General features: G+C 52.8%; 1 protein-coding gene across 1 annotated transcript in view; it reads right to left on the reverse strand.

Moving 5' to 3' along the window:
* The window catches only part of LOXL1 (lysyl oxidase like 1), a 29,315-nt gene extending 21,285 nt beyond the window's left edge, over positions 1–8,030 (reverse strand). Inside the window, exon 1 of the mRNA XM_007948982.1 lies at positions 6,881–8,030. Within this exon, the coding sequence (XP_007947173.1) occupies positions 6,881–8,030 (1,150 nt within the window). The remainder of the gene's footprint in view (positions 1–6,880) is intronic.
* Positions 8,031–11,996: the final 3,966 nt, after the last annotated feature.

An 11,996-nucleotide genomic window follows, 5' to 3' on the forward strand; every position in this document is an offset into this window, starting at 1 on the left:
TAAGACAACTCTTAATTGTTGTTGTTGTTATGTGCCGTTGAGTTGGACTCGACTCCCAGCGACCCCTCCTTGGGTTTCTGAGGAGGTATCACTATGGAAGTAGATTGCCCAACCTTCCTTCTGAGGAGTGGCTGGTGGGTTTGAACCACCAGCTTTCTGGTTAGCAGTCAAGTGCCTTAGGACCAGAGTTCTGACAGAGTATCTAGTGCATAGGAAGTGTTCAATAAATATCAGGCCACTATGAGTTGGAATCTACTCGATAGCAATGGGTTTATTATTATTGACAATCGGAGCAATCTCTTCTAGCAAAGATGGTCCAGTTTGAGGCCAGGGGAAAGAGGAGGAGGCCTGGCCACTGGATGATAAGAGAAGATGGGAAGTCTGCCTGGGATGAGGCTACCCTGGACACAACAGTGATCCTCGACTGCCAGACAGGGAGGCAGGAAAAGAACCCAGATCCCTCTGTCCCCACAGCTCACCTAACCCTCTAGCCACAACTTCCTCTGCCTGAAAACTCCATTTCTTTCTGAAGGAACAATCTAAGATAATTTCAGGGAAGGGAGAGGGATGTTGAGCAGTGCAGCCAGATACCCCGGGCTCAAATCCTAGCTCTATCAGTTACCAGTTATGTGACCTTGGGCAAGTTGCTTAACCTCTTAGGGCTTCGGTTTAATAGTAATAATAATAATAAAAAGAACTCACTGCCATTGAGTCAATTCCTACTCATAGCGACCCTCTTTAGGTTTCCCAGGTGGTAAATCTTTACAGAAGTAGATTGTCCAGTCTTCCTTCCGAGGAGTGGCTGTTGGGTTTGAACAGGCAACCTTCTGGTTAGCAGTCAAATGCCTTAGGCACTATACCACCAGAGCTCCTTTGATAATAGTACCTAAGTTATAGGATTGTTATGGGGATTAAATGACTAATTGTGAAGCTCCAAGAACAGTATCAGACAGAGAGTAAGCATGATATAAGTGTTTGTTAAGTAAGTGTTGGAATGTTTGGAGAGAGAATGACAGGGCTTCACTCTAACGGCACCCTGGGGAGGGCCTGTTTCCAAAACTCTCCACACCCACTGTCCCATTACACCCTGTCACAGCCACTGCCCAGAGTACAGTAGACAGTCAAAAACTGCTAAATGAATGAATGACCAAATGAATGAGTGAATGAATAAAGTGCAGGGTGAGCAACAACACGTAACTATTTTAAAAAATTATGCATGGTGGCAAAGAACTCAGGATGGGGACTCTTATAGCCTCAAATCATGAGGTTTGTTTGTTGATTCTGATTCATGGTGACCCCATGTGTATAGAGTAGATCTGCTTCACTGGGTTTTCAAGGCTGTGACCTTCTGGAAGATCACCGGCCTGTCTTCTGAGGTCCGTCTGTGTAGATATGAACTGCCAACCTTTTTGTGCCATTCAGGGCCTCTTTACCTTATCTATAAAACCCACTGCCATTGAGTCAACTCTGACTCATAGTGATCCAACAGGATAGAGTAGAACTGCCCTACAGGTTTCTAAGGCTGTCATCTATATGGAAGCAGACTGCTTCATCTTTCTCCCATGAAGTGGCTGGTGGGTTTGAACTGCCGACCTTTTGGTTAGCAGCAGAATGCTTTAACTACCGCACCACCAGATCTCCTTTATCTATAAAAGGGGACTAATAACAGTGCCGGGAGCTCTGGTAGCATAGTGCCTAAGGCACTTGACTGCTAACCAGAAGGCTGGTGGTTCAAACCCACCAGCCACTCCTTGGAAGGAAGGTTGGGCAATCTACTTCCATAGTGATACTGCCTCGGCAACCCAAGGAGGGGTCACTATGAGTTGGGTACGACTCGACGGCACACAACAACAACAATAACAGTGCCTGGCCCATGGGTTGCTATGGGAATCAAGGGAGATAAAGTGTAAAATGTTCAAGAAATGTGAGTGTAACTATATTTCCCCTGAGGCCCAGAGAAGACATGTTGGTGGAGGGGTCCCGTGCTCACGCCCTGTCCCACCTGGCTCCCTGGTTTTCATGGCACAGTCCTTTGACTGAGCATGGGTCCCCTGGGTCATCTCAGTACAGAGCAGAGAGCACAGGTTCTATGTGAATTCTGCCTATGCCACAGCCAGCTGAGAGACCCCCTGAGACCTCAATTTTCTCTTCTGTAGAAAGAGGATGATAATCTGTACCTCACTGTTATCAAGTTGATTCTGACTCACAGTGACACCTTTTGGATTTCCAAGGCAGTAAATCTTTACAGAAGTAGATTGCCCAGTCTTCCTTCCAAGGAGTGGCTAGTGGGTTTGAACCACCAACCTTCTAGCTAGTAGTCAAATACCTTAGGCACTATGCCACCAGAGCTCCTTAGGAGGAGGAATGAAATTGCATATCTAAGCCACTAAGCTCAGAAGGGGTTTCTTAGCAAATGGCCAGAACTGTTATTATTATCCCTGCCTTAGGGCTCTAACTGAGCTTGTTAGGTGGAGGCCTGCTTCTGTCCTTAATTGCATCTATTCCAAGCTCTCTGGCCTGGATTGGAAGGAAGGCCCAGGAGAGACATGGCCCAGGGTTTGGGGCAGGGAGTCAGGGTAGTTCACAGGGATTGATGGTGAAGATCTGACCTCTTGGGCCCAGGAGGCTGGACAGAAAGGGAGGTGCCTGAGAAATACCCTTAGGTGTGCATAAACCAGTTGCCATCAAGTCAACTCCAACTCATGATGACCCCATGTGTGTCAGAGTAGAACTGTGCTCCATAAGGTTCTCAATGGTTAGTTTTTCAGAAGTAGATTGTCAGGCCTTTCTTCTGAGGTACCTCTGGGAGGACTCAAACCTTTGCCCTTTTAGTTAGTAGCTGAGCATGCTTACTCCTGGGTGCCCAGAGGCAGATGTAATAGCTAGGCCCAGGAGCAGCATAGTGCCCATGGGCCTGTGGAGGCCTGGGAGAAGGAGGAGGAAGAGAGCAGAGAAGAGGTGTTTCAGGTTCTGGAGTGGTAGGCTAAGGCATTTAGATTTTGTCCTGAAGGCCTTGGGGAGCCACAGAAACTTCTTGAGCAGAGAGTAACATGGTTAGCACATTAGGCTGTAGTATGGACTGGAGACGGAGAGGGGCCAGGAGACCACGGATGAGGCAGCTGCAGCTCACTGCTGGCCTCTGATTGGCCATGTGAGGACAGACATGGAGGACACATGCCAGCAAAGCTGGCTCAGCCACTAGAGATGCCTGGGCAGATGGCCAGGCAGGCCACTCCACATTACTTTCACAGAGTTGCCAGAGCAGTGAATCAAGCCAAAATGGGAGGAGGCCCTAGAGGACAGTGGTGGTCTTCTGGGGCTGGGAGAGATTTTACTTGGCACTGAGACCACCGGCTCAGAGAGGCTGAGGCTGAGGGAGCAGGGGCAAGGTGGCCAGGAGTGGAGGGCCTGGTTGTAGGACAGCTGTAGTAGGAGCTGGCACTGCACAGAGGATGTAATGGGCTTGGGAAGCAGACGACCACCCTCCAGAACTCTCTGTAAGGGTTTGCTGCAAGAGCTTGGGAAATACCTGGCCCTCTCTGGGCCTGTGTTTCTTTCTCTCATCCTTTCCAGTTACATGTTTCACAGTTGGAGACAACAGTATTACAGGAGGCCTTGGGCAGCCCTAGCACCTAGGCTGGGGAGAAATAGGGTACATTTGCCTGAGGAAGAAACGTCTTAAGACAGGCACTTGGAAACCACCAAAACATGGAGGGCGTGGGTGGTGCTCACATGTGTTTAGTGTTGTGAGGACTCGTCCACGCCCACACACGCATGCAGGCTGCCAGCGGCCGGCCTCAGACCCCTTGGTGGGAGGCCAGGAGGAATGAGGTCAGTCTCAGAAAATCCATCCTGGGCTCCCACACCAGGCCTGGGGGTCTGATCTCAAGTACAAGGCTTGGCCTTCTCTGGGTTGGGATTTTCCATGGCCCAGACCTAGCAGCAGGGAGGAAGAACCAATGATGGGGGAGATGGTATTAGTCCTTCTTGGGCCTCTTTGTGAGCCCCAAACTAGTCTGCCCCTGCCCCCCACCCCATAGCTCCATCTACCCTTCCACCCTACACACCATCTCCTCCAAGCCTAGGCAAGGGTGCTAACCCACTATACCTTGCAACAATTCTTGGGCCCCTCTGGGTAATCTTCCCCGACTAGGGAGGCCACCTCCTCTGAGCTCCCATAACACTCACTTGTCCAATCATGGCGCTGAGATGCCCCCTTCTGCTATGTGCTCCTCCAGGGCAGGGCTGGATTTGATGCATATCAGCACACATGACCTGGCATTGAATATACTGCATTCAGGGGAGAAACATCTTTGACCCAAAATGAACTCTGGGGCTCAGGAGCCTAGGCCAGGGGGCTGCTAAGCACCAAGCACCCTCACTCCAGAAGCAGTGTTGCCTTGTCCTATCTCTCTCTGAATTAAATGGCTTCCTTAAGAACTGACAGGCGAAAGAGGGGCCCTAGAAACCTCACTGGCCTGAAGCCCAGAGGCCAAGTCCCAAGCCTGGCTCTGCCAACACTGAGCTATGACATTTGAGGCCTCACTCTTCTCCTTTGCCCAGGGTGGGGCCCTTCTGGCAGAACCCCAGTCTGAGGTCTTGCATTCTAAGAAATGCTGCTACGAAAGTCTAGTCCTCTTTGGGTAAGGCTCTAGGAGCAGTTGATGATTAGCTGTAACACACCCTGCTATAGGGATGGTGCAAGTTCCTGAGAAAGGTCCCGCTGGGTGGAGCCAAGGTGGGCAGGAAAATGCATGCTTTGTACATCACAGAAGGACCCTCCAGCTGGTTCCTGTTCTGAGCTCCTACAGGTTCTTAAAGTTGGATTCAGCACCCAACTCAAGTACTATGCCTTGGATGTGAGGGAGGGAGGCAGTGGGGACCCTCCTCTCCCATAGTCTTGAGCTACAGCAGCTCCCAGGGAGACTAAAGGACCTTCAGCATAGTCCTGCACTGGAGTCCACATGGCTGGAGACAGTCAGCAGTCCCTGCTGTTGACAGAGGGGCAAAGGGTGGGAGTGCAGTACCTAGGTCGTAGGCCCCACAGGGCTCAGCCCTCACCTGGGGGCTTGGTAGTAACCTCAGCTGGAGCAGAGAATCACAAGGAGAGGGCACTGATTATAGCCTGAAAGAGACAGGTCAAGGGTGGAACACATATTCATGGGGGACTGAGCAGAACACGCTGACCAAAGCTGACTGTCCCGCAGAGAGAGAGCAGAAAGGGGAGTTCTAAGATAGTGGAGGATGGGTAGATGGCCCATCAGCCCTGGAAGACTCAGTGGGCCCTTGTCTCTGCTGCACAGCCCTGCCTACTAACAGCACTGTGTGTTGTTGTTATCTGCCCTCGAGTCAGACCTGACTCATAGCGACTCCTCCTTGGGTTTCCGACGCAGTATCACTATGGAAGTAGATCACCCAACCTTCCTTCCGAGGAGTGGCTGGTGGGTTTGAACTGCCAGCCTTCTGATTAGCAGTTAAGTGCCTTGGGCACTATGCTACCAGAGCCCCTAACAGCACTGTGGAACTGTCTATATGAGAAGTGAATGCTGCTCCTGCCATTGTCTTCTCATGGGCAGAGGGGTTTGGGCCTATCCAAGACTAGGTCATTTCTTCACCTCCTATGCATTCCCCTAAAAAGCCAGAGGTAAGCCACCAAGGCCCACAGCTGCCTCCTGGACTCTCCCCCTAGGGCCAGGACTAGGGTGAAGAGAGTGAGGCATTGTCCTGGGGCACACATTTTAAGGAAGCACCAAAAAAAAACTCAGTAATAAAGATAAGTAATATCTTAATGTAATATTTAAAAAAAAAAAATTAAGGCAAAAATGCCATGATGAAAAAAATACCGAATTTTCAAGTAAAGACAGGCTCAGTATTATTGATTTTCCCTTTTGCCTTAGGCTTCAATGTGGCTCCACATAGCAGCTGCTGATTCTATTTAAAATGTTGGTATTTTGCTCACCACAGACTTTTTAAAAAAAAATATTGCATTAAATATTACTCATCTTGATGAGTACAATTCAGTATTACTCATTTTGAACATGTTATCCGGAGGGACCAGTCACCTGGAGAAGGACATCATGCTTGGTAAAGTGGAGGGTTAGAGATAAAGAGGAAGACCCTCAACAAGATGGATTGAAGCGATGGGCTCAAACATATCAATGATTGTGAGGATGGTGCAGGACCTGGCAGTGTTTTGCTCTGTTGTACATAGGGTCGCTATGAGTCAGAACTGACTAGACGGCACCTAATAACATCTTGATTACTGAGCTTTTTGGCAGCCCCTTAAAATTTTTGCTTTACTGGCCTCATTCTAGTCCCTACCTTGCAGCCTCCCCTCAGGGAGTTCTATTCTGCCTTGACCCCTGACTAGGTCAGAAGCCTCTTCTCTAATTTGCCCATTCATACCAAGCTCATGCATGCCCAGTGATGAGGAAGATGCCACACCTCCAGAAGCATCTTCTCAGCCCTCTCTGATCTTGAAGACACAGGTTTCTGATGTTCCCTGCCTCACCCTGTGAAGCTGGCATATGTGCACCTCCAAAGGTGGAATGATGGAGAGGCAGGGAGAAGGGCTCTGTTGCTTTGTCCCCAGATGACCCAAGCCAAGAGAGCACATCCTCCAAAGTCCAGCCAGGCCTTCCACTCCGCACCCTCAAAGCTAGGGTCAGGACCCAAGCGTACCTGGCTAAGTCCTCGCACTGGTGATGCCTGAGGATGGGGAATACTGAGAAGTGGGGCCCGCTGGGGGGCAAGGGGTCCTTAGCAGCTCAGCAGAAGCCTATGGTAAAGGATGGATGAAGGATCCGGGCGCCGGGGGCAGTTTATCAGTAACCAGGAGTACAGACAGATCGACCTCGGGGCTTTGGGGACTGATACTCACCACGACCGTTCTGGTTGGGTCTGTACACGCTGCCCACACTGAGGCGGCCCTGCTGCGCGCCGTTCCGCTCCCCACCGGGCGGGGGCGCGTCAGAGCTGCGCACGGGCAAGTAGGGAGGCTCCAGCACGCGGAAGGGGGGCTGCGGCTCCACGGCCCGCGGCGGGACGTAGGCCTCAGGCGGCACGTTGGCGTATGGCGGGTACCAGCCGAGGCGGGGGTCGCCGCCGTAGGCCCCACCGTTGGCCTGAGCCGCCGCGTCGGGGCTTGGGTCGGGGTAGGCTTGCTCAAAGCCCGTGGTGCCCTCGTGGTACAGGCTGTGCGAGTAGCGGCGGTCCAGGCCGTCGGGGGACTGTGGCTGCAGCTGTGGCACGTAGGGCCTCTCTGGAGCCGGGTAAAAACCCTGGGGCGGGTACTCCGGCTGCTCCTCACCGCCGCCATACTCCTCGTAGCGCGCCCGGGGCTGGAAGGGGTAAATGACCCCCGCCGAGGCCACAGCCGCCGCCCCTGCTCCCATGCCACCGCCTGCGCCGCGGTAGTACACGTAACCCTGGTCGTAGGTCCGCGTTGCGGGGTCGTAGTTCTCGTACTGGCTGACGAAGGGCGCCTGAGGGTAAGGGAACTGCTGCGGGAAGGAGGGCGGTTGGCGGTAAGTGGTGGCGAAGGCCGAGGCCGAGACCGAGGAGGAGGCGGAGCCCCCATGCCGTTGCTGGGAGACGGAGGTGCGGGCCCGGGCCATACCCGTGCTGTCCCCAACGGCCACCTCGCGCCAGTTGTCTGGCACCTGGCCGAAGCCGAATGGGTGCCGCGCCTGGCCTCGCACAGTGTCAGAGCCGACCCGTGCCGGCAGGGGCAGGGACGGAGCCTGCCGACGCCGGGGGCCTCCCTGGCTGCGCCGCTGCGAGGCCTGGGGGGTGCCCGCCAACAGCACCCGGGAGCTACTCTCAGCGCCCTGAGGCCCGGGCGGCACGTACTCTGAGCCCGAGTTGAGCAGGCTATACACCTGCCCGTTGTTCTCCCACTGGATCAGCTGCCGCCAGCGCCTCGGGTCTGAGCCCTGCCCCTGCTGCGTTTGCTGCCCTTGTACCAGGACGCAGAGGCAGGCGCCCCACACCAGAGCCTCCAGCTGCCAGCCGGCCCGGGCCAGAGCCATAATGGCCCCTCTGCAGAGGCCTGGTGAACAGAGAGGCTGTCAGGAGTGGTCTCCTGTGCGTGCTTCTCTTCCCACGGCCTCGAGGACAGGACGGCTCCTTGTTTGCCCCAGCTCTAGCTTTGTCCATCCTGGCCTTGTCCCGAGCGGGACTGCTCCTCCGATGACAGCATTTCGAGGCCAAGGGGTCAGGGAAGGGCAGGGGCGGTGCCCAGGGCTGCACGAGGCTCTCTGCAGGGCACCGGCCGGGCAGCACCGCCTGGGGGCCTTACATGGCCAGCCCAGCACTGGCTGGCCGCTGGGCTGGCGCTTTCCAACTCTGAATGAATAAGCAACAGGCTGGGAGAGTTGGGAAGTTTCAGGCAGGCTGGTCTGCCTGCTGGGGCCTCCTCCGCCGGGCCCTATGGTCCGCCGGGTTTTAGCTATGTGGCCTGTCCCACAGCTGCTAAGTTCTCTGTCTCTGGCACACCCAGCCAAGCCACAGACCTGCCTTTGAGGACAGGAATGAGGCAGGGAATAGGCTGGGGCCTCTGGGGACTCAGACATGGTAAGTGGAGCCCTGGGAGGCAGAACAGGGCTGGGGTGTTAGCATCATTCTGCCCATTCCTTTCTTTGGAAATAACAGGACCCAGCATCCCTGGCCTCCACATTTCTTACTGGCTTCTTGTTTAGGCTTGAAGGGATCCCTGACTCCTGTCCACTCCAGTCTCTTCCCAGGACCTCTGAATTCCCTTATTTCTTGCTCCTTGACACTATTGCTAAGAGATACTTTCTTGTTGGTGGGCCCCTTTGGGGAGATGCTGAGCTGGGTCAACCCTCTAACTTCTAACTCCAGGAATGAGCATCTCAGTCCTTAGCCCTGAGCACAAGCTGGCTGGAGCTTCAGATTTTTCCCCATGGGCATACCTCTATGTCTTACTATCCCAGTTATACAGTGGAGGTGTACCCCTGGGCTCAATAAAATTTGTGAAATCATGGGCGAGAAAAAATTCTCACACATCATGTATGATTTCTGTCCTGCATCTCATGATTCTGTACATCTTGGGAATAGCCAGTTGTACACATGGATCAAGTAAAACCTGGGAGCTGTCTTTGCTGTAGGAAAGGGCCATTGTGAGACAGAGAGGCCTGTCAGCATAGTGTAGGAGAGAGGCAGATTCAGAACTGGGGTTTTGTCCTGTTGCTCTGATTAAGTTGCTGGGTGATATTGGGCAAATCCTTTCCCCTCTCAGAGTCAGTTGTCACAGGAGAAGGATTAGACCAGATGGCACCTAATGGTATGTTGAGGGATTCTCTGTTTCCTCTGGGGACAGTAGGGATGGGAGGGATCAAAGAAGTTTGAACACTTCATCATGGGCAAGTCACAATCTGAATGCTGTTTATCAAACCTCACCGGGGCTGCCTTCTCCAACCTTGTTCCTGGGAACTGAAGGACGAAAATTCCCCTGTTGTGCTTATAAGCCATATAGGAAGAACCTGGCCTTAACTCGGGCCCTATAGATTTCTCCTCTACTTTGAAAACTCCTGGAACCCAGGAGCGACAGCCAGAGTAGACCTTGCTTGGGCATGGTACCCTGTCCCTGAGCCCTGCCAGCCAGCATCTGTTCACACATTGCAATGTTCTGCAGAACTGAGGCTTGGTTTAGGTGGCACAGGACATGTACCTACTCTTTAAAGGTTCATAATCCTGGGGGTCTTCTAGCAACACCCCTGACCAGCAACCATTTAATACTGACCCCTCAGCTTCCCAGAGTGGAGTTTGGTCTAAGACCTTGGACAGGATACCTACAAGGAACAATTTGGCTTGGCTCAAGACACCAAGCAAGCTAGGGAGAGAGGTTCACTGAGGGCTGGGACCTGAAGGGTTAAGCCTTCCCTCCTTCCGGCCTGCCCCCTGCAGTGCTGGCCTCAGCTGCTTAGAATCCCTGGGGTCCTGTAGGGCCCTCATGCCAGATGGGCAGCAGCACCAGGAAAGGAAAAGTGGAAACAGGCCTCAGGGTACCCCCAGGCAGGGAGGGGAATGGAAGAGGAAGGATAGGGGGAGGACAGAGGATGACAGAGGCAGTGGTGTCCCATTGGCCTAGAAAGGAGAAGGCAGGACCCCTCTACTGGGTCTGGCAGAGGGCAAGGGCTGCCTAGGGGCTTGGGAGCTGTGAGATGTCTGTACTATCAGGGCACCGCAGTCCTGCTCTGCAGTCCAGCCCTCAGAGCTAGCTCTGTGTGAAACCCTAGCCATGCTAGATGCTAGTGCCTGCTCCTTTTTGTATTCTTAATAAGGTCGAATCAGAATGAGTCAGAGGAGCCAAGTTTCCTGTTAGGCTCTGTTTGAATAAACTCTGCTCTGAACATAGCTTGGACCTCTGAACAGGGTCTCTGGGCCAGGGCCGTGGCCTTGCCAGCAGCCATCCCTGCTGAAAACCAAGACCTGGAGTCTACCAGGTGACTTGAGCCCAGGCCTCTCCTGAGGCAACCTGTTCCATTCTCAGAATTTCAGGGTCTTCATCTTTCACCTGTGGTAATAATACTTTTCTTGTAGCATATTTGGGAAGATGATATGAAAGAATTAATGAAAAGTATCCATCACAATGCCAGGCATGCTGCCTGTATTTTCTTTCTTTTCTCTTGCCGCCCCCCCCCCCTTTCCCCATTTTCTCTCTCTTTCCTATTTTTATCTGTCTTCTATGTCCTTCCTTGCTGGGGTGAGCCTTGTTCAGGGCAGGGCCTGAGATGGCACCTCCCCTAGGGCCTGTCCTCCCTCCTCTCTACCCCTCCCTGTGACCTCTTTCTCCCTTCCAATCTGAGTCTCCTGCAGTGGCTGACAAGGCCCAGCTGGGCCAGGGCCAGTGGCTCTGTGAGCCCAGGGGTGCCTGCCTGCTCCCACTTCTTTACACACAGGGTGAGGCATTTCAGTATCTGGAGGTGTCCTGGCGTTCTTAAGTGGAAGCCTGCAGAGGGGGGCCTGAAAGAGTCCTGGGCAGGCTGTGGTGGGTGCAGAGCAGAGCTTGGGTCAAATGAGGGCTCATACTCCCTCACACCAGGCTGGGCCAGGCCTGAGCTGTCTGGAGAGCTGTGAGGAGAGCCAGAGGGCAGCTCTTCTCTCAGACCTATCCCTGCAAGCTGGGAGTCATACCCACATTTTTAAGACCCAGGTGTGTTGGTGAGGCTTACTGCCAACCCCTGCCACTGAAACCAGTTTCAGGAAACCCTAGGAGGGCCCATGATATGGGGCTGAAAGAGTCTGTTAACAGTGTACTTTATTAAACAACTATTGTGTGCTCAGCTCTGCTGGGCTGGGCTGCCCTGTTGCTGGGGCTCCCTTGGAGCAGCCAACATGTGCTGTGACACTGATGGAACTGAAAACAAAATAAAACAAATGCAAAGCCAAACCTGTTGTCTTTCAGTCAATTCTGACTTGCAACAACCCCATGTGTTAATAGAGTAGAACTGCTGCATAGACTTTCTTGGCTGTAATCTTTTTTTTTTTTTTTTTTTGTGATTTGGGTGAAGGTTTACAGAGCAAATTAATTTCCCATACAGCAGTTCATACACATTTTATCTCATAACATCACCTGTAATTCCCCATAATATAACAGCTCTCTTTTCCACTTCTTCACCATAGTTACCTCTTTCCTGTATTCTTCCCTCCCATACACTCCTGCCCCACCTCTGGCAGCTGTCTCCCTGTGCAAGCACTGCTCTTCTGTTCTCCCACGATTGTTCCAAGTAGTGTATCTACCTGATATCTTGGCTGTAATCTTTATGGAAGCAGATCACCAGGTCTTTCTTTCCTAATGTCACTGAGTGGGTTTGAACTGCCAACATTTTGGTTAATAGCCAAGCATTAAACACTTGGGTCACCGAGGGACTGCTAGAACTCCAGGCTCTAGAAAATCATGGGGGAGCAAGGTGGGGCAGCAGGCTCAACTAGCAAAGGTTTTGGAGAGCAGAGAAGGGACCAGAGCCATGGAG

The sequence above is a fragment of the Orycteropus afer genome, unplaced genomic scaffold (assembly GCF_000298275.1).
Source record: "Orycteropus afer afer isolate SDZICR_OR568_19922 unplaced genomic scaffold, OryAfe1.0 scaffold00233, whole genome shotgun sequence".
NCBI classification, from domain to species: Eukaryota; Metazoa; Chordata; class Mammalia; order Tubulidentata; family Orycteropodidae; genus Orycteropus; species Orycteropus afer.